The sequence below is a fragment of the Drosophila erecta genome, unplaced genomic scaffold (genome assembly GCF_003286155.1).
Source record: "Drosophila erecta strain 14021-0224.00,06,07 unplaced genomic scaffold, DereRS2 tig00000000-arrow-pilon, whole genome shotgun sequence".
Lineage (NCBI taxonomy): Eukaryota > Metazoa > Arthropoda > Insecta > Diptera > Drosophilidae > Drosophila > Drosophila erecta.
In genome coordinates, this window is record NW_020825194.1 from 979,740 (window position 1) to 996,822 (window position 17,083).

Sequence of the window (17,083 nt, forward strand, 5' to 3'; positions counted from 1 at the left end):
TTTTCAGCCTATTTTTTCCGTTTTTTATTCTCAATCTGTCCTTTTTTCCAGAAAAATATTGGCATCACTGGTATACACTAAAAAGTGTTGCATAGTGTGCCCATTTAGTCATTTCTCGCTTCGCTTTTCAAATACTGCCGCTTTTTTGTTTCTGTCTTGCGAATTTGCTTCAAAAATGTCGGCTTCTGCGAATTTGGCGAACGTTTACGCGGAGCTAATGCGCCGGTGTGGTGATTCGTACACGATCTCCTATGGAGCACCACCCACTTACTTGGTGAGCACGGTGGGAGCTGCAGAAGCTGGTAAGAAGATTGTGCTGGTCTTCAAGGAGGATCGCAATGGTGCCTGGACCAAAAACCCGACCACACCGACCAGGACAGTACCAAAAAAAGAGGGCTCGGCGGATTTGGATCTGACGGGTAGTCCTTTAAAGGACGACTGCTTGGTGGACGCCATAGCTGACTTGTCCATCAACTTGCAGCTGGACCATCCGATGGCGTGGAAGCTGGAGGAGGAGTACCAGCGTGGGATACCCGTGGACAAGGCGAGGTCCATTATGTGCTCCGAGTTCCTGCAGCTGGCTGAAGGACTCGGATCCGTGTGGTTTCTTTGCGACGGCAGCGATCCTGGGCAGACTCAGTTGCTCCAGTATGAGTTCAATCCTACGCACTTCTCCAGAGGAATCCTAAGCTACCAGGGGGTGCACCCTGCTTTCTTGGTGACCCCACAGTCCCTGGTGCGCCAACATGGCAAGGATCCGGATGAAACCATGATCGAAAACTGCTACCAGGTCAATACCCACATGAAACTGCGCTGCTCCTGGACCTCTAGTGCTTCACTTCCCCTTCTGGTGAACCTAAACGACTGCGATGTTGCCTTGAATCACAAATTTCGCGTAGGCGACTGCAGTGCTTTGACACAGGACTTCATGAACCAGCTGCGCATTTTGGTCTACATACGCGAAGATATCGTCTCCTACCACACGGATGTCAAGCAGGGCGTCTCACGGGAACCCACCTATCGTTGTGGCAGTGGGATTGACATGGACGAGCTGCGCGAGTCTATTAATCAGACAATGACAGATGTAACCAGCCTCATTGGTCATTATAGCATAAGCAATGCGGAGTTTGACATCGAAGATGTCATACAGAGGGCCAAGGTGCGTCGGCTCACGGATCTGACCGATAAGCTTTGGGAGCTGCTCAAGTGCTGTCACTCGTACAAGGATCTTAAAATGGCCTTTAGCATGCTCTTTCAATGTGCTGCACGATGTAACATAGTAGTAAGTATGTAAGCATGTAAAACACCACACATTACTCATATTCCTCGTCCCTTAGAACACGCCGACTAATAAAAATCGACTGGCCAAGATTATCACCGAGTTGGCCAATCGTCGTCTGGCCATGCCCTGCTTAAGTGGGGCCGAGCCTTTGGAACTGCTTTTGGAGATTGGCCTGGAGAAGTTGTACAAGGACTACGAATTCATCTATACCGAGAGCAAGATGTGCAGCACCAATCTGCTGAAGGAGGACTCTAGCGAAGCAACGTCGGACGGTGGCTCCCCCAAGAATCTGCCCCAGCTTCGAAAATCCCTGCATAATGCGGTCAGGGGTGATCCGACCCCAGGAGCAGGAATGCGGAAGACGCTGCTGCACAACCACGGCGCTGCCAATTCGCGGATTACAAAATATGCCGGTAACGACGATGATGCCGGGTTCAAAAACAGCCACTTCGACGAGCTCGAGAGTACGGAGAGAATCTCCAAGTTGTTTCAGATTCATTGCACCTTGGAACATCTGCTGATGATGCACATCCACTTAAACCTTGCAAACGGTGAGAAGAAGAAACATCACGAGGCTCTTTCACCAATAACATTGTGTGTGATTTACAGTTTACAACGATGTCTGTTCTGAGTTGCTGAAGAAACCGCCGAAATTAGTGGAATCCATCGATGATCAGCTAAGTGATGTAATGGACATTCGCCTGTCTGCCCACTATGTCAGGGATCATTTGGATGGTAAGGATCCCTACTCCCGGCACATTACCATGCGTTCGTACAACAAGTTCCGCGAACTGAAGACAACCTTCTATTTCGCTTCGGAAAACGTTTGTCCGCCCAACTTGGCTCAGTGTTTCCAGTGTGATGGTAAGATTGCAATTTGGTTTATTTATTTTATAGCTTTAGTAATATATTTGACTTCGCAGACAAGGAGATGGTCAAGGAGCGCACCTATCATTCCTGGATATATCGCAAGATTCGCTCACTTAAGTAAGGCTTGCTTAGTAATATTAAATTTAAAATTTTTTAAAATAAGCATTGCTAAGAACTTTTGAATTTTGTAATGATTTGTTTAATTGATATCGTGCAAGAATGGCTCTTGATTTGATAGTCCTTCTAAGCCTTTAGCTTTATTAGGTTTTGATATATGTTTAAACTGTTAAATTATTTCAAACATTCAAATTCAATTAAATGCCTCTAGCCATAACTTTTATAAACTTTTTGTCGAACAAACTCTTTGTTCCGAATTTTAATTGTTTGAGCTTGTTGTACACGCGTTTTCGCGAACCCCCAAAAAAGTCAGCAGTGCACACCGAAATCATGTTAAACGAACTCGTACAAGTTTTAAGCCGACCCAGAGGCTATCGCCGCTGCATTGGAAATCTTGAAACCCGGCCGAAATCCGCTTCCGCCCTGCTCGCACTTTTTTCGCAGTGTTTTTGCCGGCCATATTCTAAACAAAGGCCAGCATGCCCAACATTTGGCCATTCCTCTAGTGAAGTAATGCTGCAAATGAGGCGAAAAGAGTGTGTGCCCAATGGTAACGGCGCCATCGAGCATTCCCGATATGTTACAATCCAATTAGCTGGATGCGCCAGTTGGCCAACTAGAGTACTTGGCTGGCCCGTTGCCGATTGATTTGCAGTTTGTCAGACGTGCGTGGAACGCGCATCGGTTCGGTCGTGTTTTTTCCAGCCCTGTTCCCCTGAAAAACGAACGGAATTTCAAGCAAGGATTTTACGAGTGTCCTGGCCAGGGAATAAGCCACTGTGAGCTGGAAATCCCTTTTTTGGGATAGTTGATTGAGTGAAAAGTGGATAGTGGCCGTCAAATCTTAATTAAGTTTGTTTAAATCGCGAATCGTCGCGAGTCCATAATCTAATTAAAAGCAAAATGGTGTGTATTGTTCAACGAAATGGCCTGATAACCTGCTGAACTAAATCTAAATTGCTATTAGCGCATAAAACCGGACTTTTGATAATCTATGCAAGAAACCATTCACGGATTCAAATCCTGTGAAATTAAGATACCCCTTTGGTCTAGTCACCCCAACTTATTCTCAGAAACTTTTCCAGACACACCACCTAATCCTTTTGGCAAAGTCGTCGGTGGTTCTTCAGCGAAATTCGAGAAGCCATATTAAAAAAACGAGTTGCGCAAAAGCTATTATATTCTAATGAGCTGAAAGAATGATACTTTAATTTTCAATATTTGAGTCTTTGAAATACGGGTTTAAATTTATTTAAGATATATTGTTTAATGACCTTAAAGATATACATGGTATGATTTAGATATCATAATGATGGTTGGAAAAGTTTCTTTTTTAGCTAATTGGTAGACTCTTGATGATTCGTCATCCCCAGTACCTCATTTTCCATTCTATCTGTAGGGCCTCGAGTTTTTCTTTAAGTTCGGCTATGCCTTCCTGACAATAACCCTCATGATCATGATCTGGATGTCGCTGGCCCGTGCCTCGATGTTCGATCGAGAGATGGAGGAAACGCACTACCCGCCCTGCACCTACAACGTGATGTGCACCTGCTCCAAGTCCTCTACGGATCTGGGGATAGTGCACTGCAAGAATGTTCCGTTTCCGGCACTGCCGCGCATGGTGAACCAGTCAAAGGTGAGTTGTAAGGATATTTTTCTACATAAAACTGACGACAATAATATTGAAAGGGTAACCTTCCTAAAATATAAGTTTTATTTCTAGTAAATCCATTTATCCATTCATTTACCCATAATTACCAATAATACTATTAACTATTCTGGTCTAGGTCTTCATGCTGCACATGGAGAACACGGGTCTGCGCGAGATTGAGCCCTACTTCCTGCAGTCCACGGGCATGTACCGCTTAAAGATCTCTGGGAACTATCTCACCGAGATTCCGGATGATGCTTTCACCGGCCTGGAGCGATCGCTGTGGGAGCTGATTCTGCCGCAGAACGACCTGGTGGAGATCCCATCCAAGTCCCTGAGGCACCTGCAGAAGCTGCGTCACCTGGACCTGGGCTACAACCACATAACGCACATCCAGCACGACTCGTTCCGCGGACTGGAGGACTCGCTGCAGACGCTGATCCTGCGCGAGAACTGCATCTCGCAGCTAATGTCGCACAGCTTCTCCGGACTCCTGATCCTAGAGACCCTCGATCTGAGTGGCAACAACCTGTTCGAGATCGATCCGAATGTGTTCGTCGATGGAATGCCGCGGCTGACTCGTCTGTTGCTTACGGACAACATTCTTTCGGAGATTCCATACGACGCGCTGGGTCCACTGAAGAGCCTTCGTACGTTGGACATCTCCCACAATGTGATCTGGTCGCTCAGTGGCAACGAAACGTACGAAATCAAGGCCAGCACCAAGCTGAATCTGGACAATCTGCACCTGGAGTACAATCCCATTGAGGTCCTGCCTCCTAATTCATTCAAGTACTTCGACACCGTCAATCGCACCTTCTTCGATGGCAATCCCATTCACACTCTGAGGGTAGGTAACGTAATCCTTGTAAAACCTGATTTGCATCCCTCCCAGAAATTTGGTTATTAAAGAACATATTTTAATCTCATCTTTGATAATTATATATATTTCACCCTTAACTTTCAGGAAGATGCTTTTAAGCCCGCTCGAATCAGGGAGATCTACATGCGCTATTGCGGCCTGACCAACATCTCGCCTGTGGCCTTTGACAGCCTGGTGAACAGCCTCCAGATCCTGGATTTGTCTGGGAACAATCTCACCAAGCTGCATCACAAGCTCTTCAACAATTTCGATGTCTTGAGGTGAGTCGAGCACCTGCACTCCGATTCACTCACGTTCTACCCCCATTGCACTTGCACAAGTGTATATTGGGGGGAACTAATCGGATTGCCGGCAGCCTCCTAGGGCTTCTCCAGTTCCTAAGTTCGTATGTGCGCCAAGTGGGTGACCCTATTTAGAATGGCGAGGAATAGAGAAAAGCCGCACAATCAGGCAATCATGCAAAAATACCCGACACTGGGGGAAAATCATGATTTGCATATCTATTTTTTAATTTTATAAATTTTATAATGAAATGTATTTTTATTTCTTAAATAATAGGGTCATCAGCATGCGGGACAATAAGATCAAGATTCAGAAGCCCACGGAGACCTTCAATGCGGTGCACTACACGCTCCTGAAACTGGACCTGAGTGGTGACCGCAACGACCCCACCAATCTGCAGACCCTTCGCAAGTAAGTGAACCCAGTGCACCGAGAAAACATCCTGCTCCCCACACACCCTTCACCCCAGAACCACTCTTCTATTTATTTACAAAAAGTATGACCAGAATGCGGAACATGCGATCACTGTCGATCTCGCGCCTGGGATCCTCCTCCGTTGGGCCTGAGGACTTCAAGGACTTCGGCGTGGAGCTGGAGGACCTGCAAATCACCAGGGCCAGTCTCTCCGGGATTCAATCACACGCTTTCAAGCATGTCAGGGGTCTGAAAAGGCTGGACTTCAGCGAGAACGGAATATCTAGCATTGAGAACGATGCCTTCCATGAGGTAAACCAGGATAATTGAGCTCATTAGATAATACAATATCCTTTTTATATAGATTGGTCACTCGCTCATCTCTCTGAAGATGTCGCACGGCTACTCTGGCAGTTCCCTGCCAGCTGAACCTCTGAGACATCTGACTTCCCTTCAAGAGCTGGACTTTAGCAACAATCACATCAGCAGCATGAGCGACACCAGTTTCCATTTCCTGAAGAACTTGCGTCTCCTAGAGCTTCATGACAACAGGATCGAACAGGTTTTAAAGGGCACTTTCCAGGGCGACATTCACTCAAAGCTGGAGGAGATCTCGCTTCGCTTCAACCACCTGACCTCCATTTCCCAGCATACCTTCTTCGATCTGGAAGCCCTGAGAAAACTGCACCTGGATGACAATAAGATTGACAAGATTGAGCGAAGAGCCTTTATGAATCTGGATGAACTGGAGTATCTTAGTTTGAGGGGCAACAAGATAAACAACCTGGCTGACGAGTCCTTCCAGAACCTTCCAAAACTGGAGATCCTTGACATGGCTTTTAATCAGCTACCCAACTTCAACTTTGACTACTTCGATCAAGTGGGCACCTTGTCGAATCTTAATGTGAACGTAAGCCACAATCAAATCAGGCAGTTGATGTATAATTCCTCATGGAGTGGACGAAATGAACATGGTTCGTTCTTCTTTATAGCAAATCTTTATTTTTTTAATAGCTTCGGTTCTTAGGTGGCATGTATCACTCGAACATCAAGACATTGGATCTTTCCCACAACAACATATCTATTATTCATCCTGGATACTTCCGGCCTGCCGAAATTTCACTGACACACTTGCATCTGGGCTACAATTCGCTGATGGTGGGTCTCACTTAAAAATAATCAATGACTTTGTAAAAAGCCTTTCATACTTTGACATTTTAGAACACGACTCGAGATGTCTTCGGCAACATGCCCCACTTGCAATGGCTGGACCTCAGCTACAATTGGATCCACGAACTGGACTTTGATGCCTTTAAAAACACCAAGCAGCTCCAGTTGGTCTTCTTTGATCACAATTACCTCACTGATATTCCCCAGGATATATTCAAACCTGTCCAGAGCCTGCGCATCGTCGATTTCTCGCACAATCACTTGAGGGGCCTGCCCGACAATCTCTTCTATAATGGAGGAATGGAAAAGTGAGTAAATATCTATATAATCGATGTATAGACTTTCATGTATTTATGACTCTTGAAGATTGGATGTGTCGCACAACATGATGCTGAAGATCCCCTCCTCATCGCTGTCCAGTTTGGCTGCGTTGACGCTTTGTGAATTGCACCTGTCCAACAACTTTATCTCTACCATTCACAGCATGGATTTGTCCAACAAGTTTAGAGTAAGCTATTAGTAAAACACTTGCCTTAAAATTAAAAAATCAAATCTTTATTCCGACTACAGTCACTTCGCTACCTGGACATCTCATACAACTATCTGCTGCGAATTGATGATGCCGTTTTTGCAACCATGCCAAAATTGGCCGTTCTGGATCTCTCCCACAATCGGGATCTGAAGGTGATGGATAAGTCGTTTATGGGTTTGGAGAACTCGCTGATCAAACTGGGTCTGGAGAACGTTTCTCTGAGCACAGTGCCCGAGATTCGACTGAAGTATCTGCGGGAGTTCCGTTTGGGTTACAATGAACTGCCTTCGATTCCGCAGGAACTAGCCCACAATATGACTAATCTGCGCATGCTGGACCTCTCCAACAACGACTTAACAAATGTGCCACTGATGACCCAAGCTCTCCCCCACTTGAGGTGCGTTAATCCAACATGGAAAGTTATGTATCTAATTGGTATTCGCAATTCATAACAGACGCCTGATGCTCTCCGGCAATCCCATAACCTCGCTGAACAACAACAGTTTCGATGGCGTGAACGAGGATCTTGAGATGCTGGATATATCGAATTTCCGGTTGCACTATTTCGAGTATGGCTGTCTGGACTCGTTGCCCCACTTGCGATCCCTTAAGCTTACTGCGTACTCCCATCTGGAGCACTTCAATATCCCACATCTGTTGCGCCATCATTATAATATCCGCCAGTTGTGGATCGAGGCCCCACAGCCCTTCACCCGCATTGTTAAGAAGGGATCTGGACCCACCCAGGAGATGCAGACCCTTCAGCTGGGCAATCCCACCGACTTGCTGCGCGAAATGGAGGGCCATCTGCCCTCCAAGCTGACCAACATCACCTTCAGTGGTCCTCAGTTCACTAACCTGAATGAACGCATTTTAAGAGTGAGTAGCTCTTCTAAATCGATGTCTAATTAAACGATTAAATATTTAATTTATTGTAGGGCATGCGTTCTCCATACCTCTACATGCAACTATTCAATACCTCTCTGCAAGCCTTGCCTCCTAACTTCTTTAAGTACATGGGCCGAGTTCGGAACATTTCGCTGGACATTCGCTACCACAATCGGAACCTGAAGAAGATTCCAAATCCAAACACAGGAGCTGTTCCCTATCTGCCGAATAGTGTGTTCCTCACGGACTTGAAGATGTCTCACACTGATCTCAACTGCGACTGCGACCTGGGGTAAGGCTATGGTTATCTACTAGTATGATAGTGTGTTGATAATTATAATTTGTTTGTATAGGTGGGTGGAGTTCTGGCAACGCAAGAGGCGCCAGTACATCTGCTCCTCCCAAACCTGGACCGACACCGTTTTCCGCACTTTCATGAACTCTCCTTGCCAGGTGTACGGTCGCCACAACTGCGACGAACATGATGATGACCTGAGGGAGACGCGCTGTGAAAACAAAGGAGGGCAGCAGCTGATGGAGGTGGGTATCAAATGGAATACTGTCCAAGAATAGTTCGCTAATCGCCATAACTCTCGATAGGCCCTCAAATTCGATCTGGAGTGCGGGTGGGACAATGCAAACTGCCGGGAGGCCGCCTTTGTGGTGGTGATGGTGTGCGTGGCCATGGTCTTCTGGATGTGACTTCTGCACTTTGCATATAAGACGTCCACCGACTTTTATACCATTCTTGAGCAAGTCTACGGCAGACAGGTCATATGAGTCTTGCCGTCTAGAGTTTAAGCGTGATGATGAGACTTTGGCCACTTTGATACCTTTTGCAGTTAGTTGTTTCTCTTCCGAAAACCTTCTCTCACCGATCCGCTGGTCCTTGGTAACGCCTTATATGTAGTTCTCCTCACCACCACTCACCACTCACCTCTGAAGCACTCCATTCTTCGCCTCGCCTCACTGTCTATCTCCATGTATGTATATCTTCGTAGGCCTTAACTTAGACCATAACTTATCCAGCTATCTAATAACCCGCCTGACCTGACCCACCAATACTTTCTGTACTTCTCTTATAAGTTAGGTCACTGCGCTGCTTAAACAATTCCAAAATGAAAGTCTGTAAAATGTTTCATAAACATATAATAAATATTTACGGTAGGTTAAGTTCGCTGTGCCGTCTCCCACTTTATTTTGGGGCATTATGATTTTTATTGGTCTGCGAGCGGAAATACTTGCTACAACAAGTTACGTTCACAATTGCCGGACCAGGCTGGTCCAGAAACAAACAATTAAAAACTTTTCGCTTAAAGTTTCCCCCTCTTCGGGGGGCTTTTCCATACGATAAATTTGGTTGGAAGCGAGAAGCATTTTCTCTCTTCTGTTTGGTTTAGTTTCTTTTTTATGGCACTTTAAGGGCGTTTGTAAAGCATTTTGTTCAAAATGTTTGCAGCACACGAGAGGGAAAATATGCTATACTTAAATCTGCTCATAAATTTATAAATATTTTCTTTAGCTTCTTACACAGAGTTACATGAAAATACATTAAAAATGTGCATGAGTTCCAAAAATATTTTAGAAATCCACTAAAAGCTTATCCAAAAAATGTAAAAAATTTGTAAGTAATATCTAAGGGTATTCCAACGTTCAACCTTCTCAAAAGTCTTGTTTTTGCTATTACACATATATTTTTGGCAGCTTTATTGAGCTAAAGTACTTTGTGATATATGGACAGGCTGAGGAGACGGGTTCGAATGCTCAAAGTTCAAATGGGCCAGCAAGAATCTCATCAACTTCCCGCTTATGCACATTTCCGATTCCAGTGGCGTTGGTGGGTGCCTCGCAGCGACCGCTGTAGTGGAGCTGTGGAAAGCGGGAAAGGAGGAAAAACAGGGAAAATCGGTGGGTAGTGAAAAGTGTCTAGAGCTCTTTCAGTAGCCGCCGGTGGCAGGCTGACTTTTTACCTTTTGGCCAATTAAATTTTCAAAACGTGGCCGCACAAACGTCCAGGCGCCCATGTTGCGATGCTCCTCCTGGCTCCAAACAAAAGCTGCACGGAAAAAAGAATATATAAAGTTATTCAACGGATCTAAGGAAAGTGGTATTTTGATATCTAAACCACACGTAAAAATATAAATATATTAATATATATATTAAGAAAGAACAATGTCTGTCACTTCTAATATAAGACATATTTTTCGGTGTAGAAAAACGATAGGAAGTGCAGATCCGGTCAACTTTGTGGGCGAAGTTTATGATGGACTCACATTGCACGTTGCCGTATTGGGCCAGCTGGGCCTGCAGCTCCTGGACGGGGAAAGGACTCAGGGACTCCAGGCGCAGGATGGCCGTGTCGTAGGCCTGACGCTTCTCGCGCTCCTCGGCGAGAGCGTAGTAGTGCTTTCCACTGCACAGGATGACCTTGCGCACCTGCTCCGGCTTCGCAGTGGTGTCTCCTAAGGTTGGAGGTGGGTGAAGAAAAGATAGATTAATTCCGTGATATCGCTGAGCAGCACAAAATGAACTGAAAAGTTTTCATAATAAACCTGAATTTACGTGAACATCATTTTACAATTCACAGTAGCAGGAAAGCACATAAAATTATATATGTATGTGGCATTAAAAGTCAATTATATGCTTTGTAAATCTGGCAAAAGTTATTTTTTGTTGCTGAAAAGTTTATATTGCTGCTAGTTTGCCATTATGAATGTGGCTAATAACTATGTTGGCCAACGAGGTGTATTTTTAATAGATTTAACTAAAGTGGTTTTCTACATTTTTGCCCAGGGACAGTGACATAGTACTCAAGTTACACCACCCTGCCCTACCCGCTTTTCCTCGAGCCTGTGAAGATAAACAGAGACCATTACTCACCCAGGACATTTTGGAAGAGCGTGCCCGGCTGGAAGTCCTCGTGCGTGGATGTGGCCACAGGAAGGCGGAGCAGCGTTTTGGGGGCCACCACCACGAGGGGCTTGCGGAAGTTCCTTGCCAGTTGGCGACGCAGTACGTGATAGTATTGGGCGGGCGTGGTGGGGTTCACGACGTGCACGTTGACGGAATCGCCATCGGCGGACGTTTCCTTGGAGTCGCTGAGCTGCAGGAAGCGCTCGATGCGACAGGAACTGTGCTCCGATGCACCGCCATCGTATCCATGGGGCAGTAGCATCACTAAGGCATTGGACTCCATCCACCTGGCTGAGTAAGAAATTCTTTGAAGTGAGTACGCAGAAATTAAGCTATTCCCAACTCACTTTCTCCCGTGACAATGAAGGTGTCGATTATAATTTGTGCTCCATTGGCAAAGTCGCCAAACTGCGCTTCCCAGATAATCAGATTGTTGGGGTTGTCAATGGCCATGCCGTACTCGAATCCCAGCACCGCCTCCTCCGACAAAGTACTGTGAGCTACCTCCAGTTTTCCACCGTTTCCGCCCTCCATGTTGTTCAAGGGAATGTACATCTCGTTGGTCTGCTGATCCACCAGCATGGCATGGCGATGGGAGAAGGTTCCTCGGCCCACGTCCTCGCCACTGATCCTCACATTGTGTCCCTGGTACATCAGGCTGCCAATGGCCATGGCTTCGGCTGTAGACCAATCGATCTTGACTCCGTTTTCCAGTTTCTTGAGTCGGGCATTGACATGCGTTTTCAGCAGGTGGGGGTGGACGTTCTGTTACCAAGGTAAGAATATTATGAATATATACCCTACTCGTGCATACATCCGAGCTTACTTACAAAGTCTTCTGGGAAAGTCACACTCTGCTGACCAATGTAATGAAGTAGCGAGTAATCCAAGCCAGTGTCCCAATAGGTTAGTTCCTTGGAGGGAGCCAACTGAAGCTCCTTCCACTGACTTTCGAAGTAAGAAGGTGGTGGCTGGTAGGTAGGAGCCAAGGCAAGTTCCTCACCCAGATATTTCATGAACTCCTCCCTAATTTCTTTGGCCTTCGACTCCGGGAGAACCTGCTCCTTGGCCAACTGCTGGGCGTACACGTCTGGGACCAATCCCAGCTGGGGGACTATCTTATACACCATGGGACTGGTAAAGGTGGGGTCGTCCAATTCATTGTGACCCCATCTTCTGAAGCAGTTCAAATCAATAAAGATGTCCTTGCGGAACTCTCTCTGATATCTAAAGGCCAAGTTTGTGATCCTGGCCACAGCCTCGGGATCACAGCCATTGACATGGAACACAGGAGCCTGAATGGACTTGGCCAAGTCCGACGGGTAGGCAGTGGATCGTCCGCGATCTCCTGGCGTGGTGAATCCCACCTGGTTGTTGACAATCAAGTGCACACTTCCGCCCACCTCAAAGTGGGGCACGTAGGCCATGTTGAGGCACTCCTGGTTGACTCCCTGGCCGGCGAACGCACCATCTCCATGAAGGATTACGTTGAGCACGTGTTGCCCCAAGGGCTGACCACTATCCCCGAAGGCTCCTTCACCTCTTGCTTGCTGCTTCGATCGCGTTTTTCCCATGGCCACAGGATTGGCAGCCTAAAAGTGGGATAAAGAAGAAACACGATGCTTAAATCAGGAATCAAATTTCAAAGTTTGACGTGTGTCGGCTTACCTCCAGATGGGAGGGATTCCGCACCATAGTAAAGTTCAGCTTCTTGCCCAGTACTTCCAGCTGCTCGGAAACATCTGTGTGCGAATCGGTTCAGGTTTTATTAAATTAAGCATACGCCGTGTGTGCTTAGGCCAGCAAGACTAAGACTGCTTGGCGCACACAAAGATGGGCTTTAAATTTATATGACGAATGTGAAATACCCAGGAGTCTAGCCTGCCTATAGTGACCCAAATAACATTCGCACGTGTTTATTAAGACTTTGGGATAAATATATATGTTAGATATAACATTCTACTATTCACAGTACATTCAACTTTCGTTGTACTACTTCAGATCCTTTTAGCCATAGTGATAAGCGAATGGTGATCCCCCATATCCCTGATACCCTGGTATCCCCGTAAACCCAACGAATACCCCGACAAAGTTTCACTTACGGAAATGACTTATGACGTCGGACATGGCCTCGACGTCTTCGGGAAACTCGGATGCGCCGCTGAGTTTGCGGAAAACTTTCGCCGGCCGCATGTTGAAGAGCGCCGCCTGCAGCGAAGTCCTTCCTCGATGGGGCATCGCCAGGACCACGTGCTCGATGTTCGCTGTCATTCCATTGTAGAATTTTTTATCGTTGTCGTCGTCGTTTCCGTTGTTTCCGTTTTTCGGGGTTGCATGCGAGAGGGAAAAGTTTTGGGAAAGCAGATTAGGGTTAAGTAAGCGTGCGATGATATGTGAGCCTGCCTGTGGGAAGCAAGTTCAGAATGGTGGCTAGAGTTCAGGTGGGTTGGCTTGAATTCCGTGCAGCAGATTCGCCATACCTGCGGACTGTCACGAGACAAAGTTTGGCGCCTTGAAATGGGTGCGCGATTCCGCGTTTCGCTAATCGCGTTTAAGAAGCGGTCCACACGCACGAGCTCTTATAAATCATGTCATAAATATGTATGGGATGAAACTTGGGAAATTCGGTATAAAATGGACTTAATGGCACAAGTTTATTTCAATATACTTCAAGAATATTGGATTGCTAAATCGGTCCTCTGAGTGGAAAGGAGTGATACTTATTTGGATAATTTCTATGGCACTGTGAGAAAAACTCACCTTGGACACTGTCACGGAGCAGTTGCCAGAAGAAGGCCAGCATGGACTCGGCACCTTCGCCTCCGTATCTCTTGAATGTGGGAAACTTGAGTGCCATGAAATTCTCCCAGGCCTGCGACTTAATTAACAGCTCGGCGATTTCGCAACGCTCGCTGTTTGCCAGCTGCTGCTGGTCCAGCGTCTCAAAGTTCCGGGCCAGCCACTCGCGCTCCTCGATGTCCTGTGAAAATGAGGCAGCGGGATCAGCACGCCATGTTTATGGGATGGGAAGGGACGGAATGGGATACTTACCTCGACATAGGAGAACTCGGCGCTGGTTGAGCGGCCGCAGTAAATGTCCTTGAGCAGCTGCTCCAGCTGGGCGACATTCTGGGCCACCTGCGGACCACTTAAAAGGCCATCGGTGCGCACCGGCTCCTGTGTCTGCAGTCCATAAAATGCGGGACTTAATTCCTGCAGCTCCGGCTGCCTGTGTCCAGCAGCCACGAAAATTCACAAGACAAATACACGCAGCCAGGACGATATTACAGAGCAGCCAGGAAGGGAGAATAAAATATGACATTTGCCAGGATGATTTCGGGATGGGTATTGGGAAATGGGAAATGGGTGTTGTGCGTTTGCTGCTGGAGCAGGAACCTCATACCTCGTCCTGATGCTGATGGGATTTACGGCTGCCAATTTGTGCCCGTGCTGGCGAAAGGCCTCCACAAAGCGATAGACGTTGGCCTGCGAGTTCCTGGAGGCCCGCACATCCTCGGCCACTGAAACACATGCGTAAACAATATAAATTTCGCCCCACGTTATAAATTATTTAAAAAAGGATTCACGTGCACATCGCCCAGTGCCGCGTTGTGCGGCCTTTTGAATTTATTGGCCTTTTACTTTTATGATATTTATTCTTTGCCTTTTACGCTTTGCTTCATTTTGATGGACTAGCTGCCAGGTATGTGCACTTTTGAATCGTATTTACCCGGCAAATATTTGCCATTCGATATGAATTCGAATGGAAAACGTCGGGGGGAGTTGGCAAAGGATTAAATGAGGTTGCATGAAGTACATATATTATTATCACAATGATATATATCCCATCGAATTTAAAATTATAGAGTGTACCGTGTTTGCGCTTCACGAAAGACAAGCAACTCGTGCTACATTTGAGAAATTACGATTGTTGTTTTTATTGGCTTTTTCGGTTGAGCCATTGACAACTCGTTGGCTGCTTAGGTGTTTACGTGCTGAAGTGTTATCCAGCTTAGAGGATTTATATGCGATGACGCATATCACTCGATTACAGGACCCTGAGATCCTGTAAATCCGTGGGACAGGACACGGGCCATCGACAGCTGACATTTGCCAGTTGGACCCGAACACGAATCGTCCTCAAAAATGTATGCAATTCCTCGACGGCATTTCGGTCATAAATCAATTTAATGTTAGAGAGTAGGTCGCTTGGACAGGAGCACAGGGAGTATGATGAATTGTATTTGCGGCGACAACATTTCAACTTGAGCGTGTAAATATTATTGGAGCTCAGCGGCGCGTCCTTTGCCAAGGATAATGATTGCCCTGACTGAAATGCAGCCAAAGGACGAACAGCAAACAAGTCGCTGAGCGTATCTGGAGAACTATACCGACACTACAGTGAGGAAAAAGTAAGACTTCAAATCAACTTAAGTGTGCGCTTTACCATATTATCAACTACTGGCCATTGATAACAAAGCAAATTTTGCTTGCCTAAGAATATTTGACATATTTTTCCAAAGTCTGATTTCATTTTTGATGTTCTTTTCTTCCAGTGCAGCATCGTAGGCGGCTGATGTCACATGGCCAAGCGATGAAGGCTCTTCTCTGCTGGCCAGTCAAAGGCTCCTGGCAGACTATCCAGCTACCAACTGCTGACTGCAGACTAGTGTGTGTTGGCCATGGTGTCGATAAGCCCCAATTGTGTACGCAACGGATGCAGGACAAGCACAAAGGAGCCCCCTTTGTTTGCCGTGCTTTGATATTTAGCCGGGTTCTTTTCGGGCTCCCTGCCGTGCGTTTTGGGAAAAGATACAGTATCTCTGCACTGGACATCCGCTTCTCCTCACTTAATTAGTGCGCTGCACGGGGGGTCTGCCGCAATCTGCTTGTTCTAATTATAAATTCGAGGTACTGGGTGTAGCGCCATAAATTTCAGGTTTATTAGTTTTCAGAGCGAAAACATGTGATAATCTTAGAACTTGGATAGGCAACAGGTAAGACGGCGATATTAAAATCATAAAAAACTTCCACCAGTCAACACGAGCTGTAAACAATGATGTTGCAAAATATTTTGCCAAACTAAGTTTTTATTTTTGAAGCAAGTTGCTTTTCTGAATATCAAATCAAGTTGCTGATAAATGATCCAAAGTATCAATACCCTATATACCCTCCAATTACTGGGTATTCGAATGAAATATCTTGTTCAAACCGGTTTTCGAGTTTACCCACAGCAATTTGCACTTGACCTTTGTTCAGGCTGCTGTTTTATTGCAGTTGTTGCGGTGATTCTTGTGGGTCAGCTGCTTGGATTCCACTGATAAATAGCCGGCTGGGAAATCCGACACGCGCGCATGTACACGCAATGTCACATCGAAAAAACTGCAGTGGGTTTTGTTTTTGCTTGGGTAGATTTCCACTACTTGAGTGTTTGATCCCGAAATACTCTTATCGATGCGTTATCTCGACGAGGCTCTTATAGAAGTCTTTTCAAAACACTTGTGTACAAACCGTACCTTGATATTCACGCTGTGCAACTGGCTTATAGCCCCAAACGCCTTTTTCGCTGTGATAGCATCGCGATAGAGGGCGTGGCAGTCTTGCGATTTTCGCCTCCGAAAGTGCCAGATAGCGCAACATGCTGATGGATTAAAAACGAGGTGTATATGCCGGATCACTTGATAAGTGCGAAGCGGAATCGCGGTCTTTTCGCGCCGTCGTTCGACCCAGAACTGAAGGCTATTCACTATTGTTTGGAACTGGGACCCCCTCAGTCCATATAAACAAAATTACTGATAAGCAGAGAAAGAAAACTGGAGAGAACAAATCGCGCCGATAAGTACTGCCTACTTTTAGGATGGTGGTGTGTTATGCTTTTAATTAACAGAGCGCTTGTTTGGGTGCTGTTAAAGCTAACTAACTACCAAACTGTTATACACATGTCTGAGATGATAATGATGATAATTTGGGTTAAAGCTAGATAACTACCAAATTGTTATACACATGATAATGACACCAAAACATGGTTACATAGCGTTGGTATTTCTAAATAGTTTCTTATCAGCACACTTAAGCTGATAA

At 46.0% G+C, this 17,083-nt stretch overlaps 3 protein-coding genes across 3 annotated transcripts; 2 read left to right on the forward strand and 1 right to left on the reverse strand.

Annotated features, from left to right (window-relative positions):
- The first annotated feature begins 63 nt into the window (after positions 1-63).
- Positions 64-2,536, forward strand: LOC6554865 (protein zwilch). The gene is made up of 4 exons (XM_001981072.3): positions 64-1,282; positions 1,338-1,833; positions 1,892-2,146; positions 2,206-2,536. The coding sequence occupies exons 1-4, from the start codon at positions 176-178 to the stop codon at positions 2,271-2,273; spliced, it is 1,926 nt and encodes a 641-aa protein (XP_001981108.1). The 5' UTR covers positions 64-175; the 3' UTR covers positions 2,274-2,536.
- Positions 2,537-3,635: 1,099 nt separating this feature from the next.
- LOC6554809 (chaoptin) lies at positions 3,636-9,287 on the forward strand. The gene is made up of 14 exons (XM_026983906.1): positions 3,636-3,905; positions 4,057-4,770; positions 4,888-5,063; positions 5,362-5,496; positions 5,583-5,811; positions 5,864-6,473; positions 6,527-6,657; positions 6,721-6,977; positions 7,036-7,177; positions 7,240-7,598; positions 7,657-8,080; positions 8,140-8,381; positions 8,443-8,629; positions 8,690-9,287. Exons 1-14 carry the CDS (start codon positions 3,720-3,722, stop codon positions 8,789-8,791), a joined length of 3,894 nt encoding a protein of 1,297 aa, XP_026839707.1. The 5' UTR covers positions 3,636-3,719; the 3' UTR covers positions 8,792-9,287.
- Positions 9,288-9,745: 458 nt separating this feature from the next.
- Positions 9,746-16,747, reverse strand: LOC6554810 (probable 2-oxoglutarate dehydrogenase E1 component DHKTD1 homolog, mitochondrial). Its single transcript, XM_001981074.3, has 12 exons — positions 16,519-16,747; positions 14,406-14,523; positions 14,054-14,231; positions 13,763-13,982; positions 13,105-13,266; positions 12,671-12,744; positions 11,833-12,594; positions 11,350-11,767; positions 10,970-11,293; positions 10,363-10,551; positions 10,060-10,145; positions 9,746-9,958 (listed from the first exon to the last, which is right to left on the reverse strand). The coding sequence occupies exons 1-12, from the start codon at positions 16,640-16,642 to the stop codon at positions 9,854-9,856; spliced, it is 2,760 nt and encodes a 919-aa protein (XP_001981110.1). The 5' UTR covers positions 16,643-16,747; the 3' UTR covers positions 9,746-9,853.
- Positions 16,748-17,083: the final 336 nt, after the last annotated feature.

Excerpts from the sequence above, each read along its gene's own strand:
- LOC6554809 (XM_026983906.1), top strand. The coding sequence starts at position 3,720 with ATGATCATGATCTGGATGTCGCTGGCCCGTGCCTCGATGTTCGATCGA. Across the intron at positions 5,497-5,582 it reads AATCTGCAGACCCTTCGCAA|TATGACCAGAATGCGGAACA; the intron begins GTAAGTGAACCC and ends ATTTACAAAAAG. Across the intron at positions 5,812-5,863 it reads AGAACGATGCCTTCCATGAG|ATTGGTCACTCGCTCATCTC; the intron begins GTAAACCAGGAT and ends CTTTTTATATAG.
- LOC6554865 (XM_001981072.3), top strand. The coding sequence starts at position 176 with ATGTCGGCTTCTGCGAATTTGGCGAACGTTTACGCGGAGCTAATGCGC. Across the intron at positions 1,283-1,337 it reads CTGCACGATGTAACATAGTA|AACACGCCGACTAATAAAAA; the intron begins GTAAGTATGTAA and ends CTCGTCCCTTAG. Across the intron at positions 1,834-1,891 it reads CCACTTAAACCTTGCAAACG|TTTACAACGATGTCTGTTCT; the intron begins GTGAGAAGAAGA and ends TGTGATTTACAG.
- LOC6554810 (XM_001981074.3), bottom strand. The coding sequence starts at position 16,642 with ATGTTGCGCTATCTGGCACTTTCGGAGGCGAAAATCGCAAGACTGCCA. Across the intron at positions 14,232-14,405 it reads CCCATCAGCATCAGGACGAG|GCAGCCGGAGCTGCAGGAAT; the intron begins GTATGAGGTTCC and ends TGCTGGACACAG. Across the intron at positions 9,959-10,059 it reads AAAATTTAATTGGCCAAAAG|CTCCACTACAGCGGTCGCTG; the intron begins GTAAAAAGTCAG and ends CGCTTTCCACAG.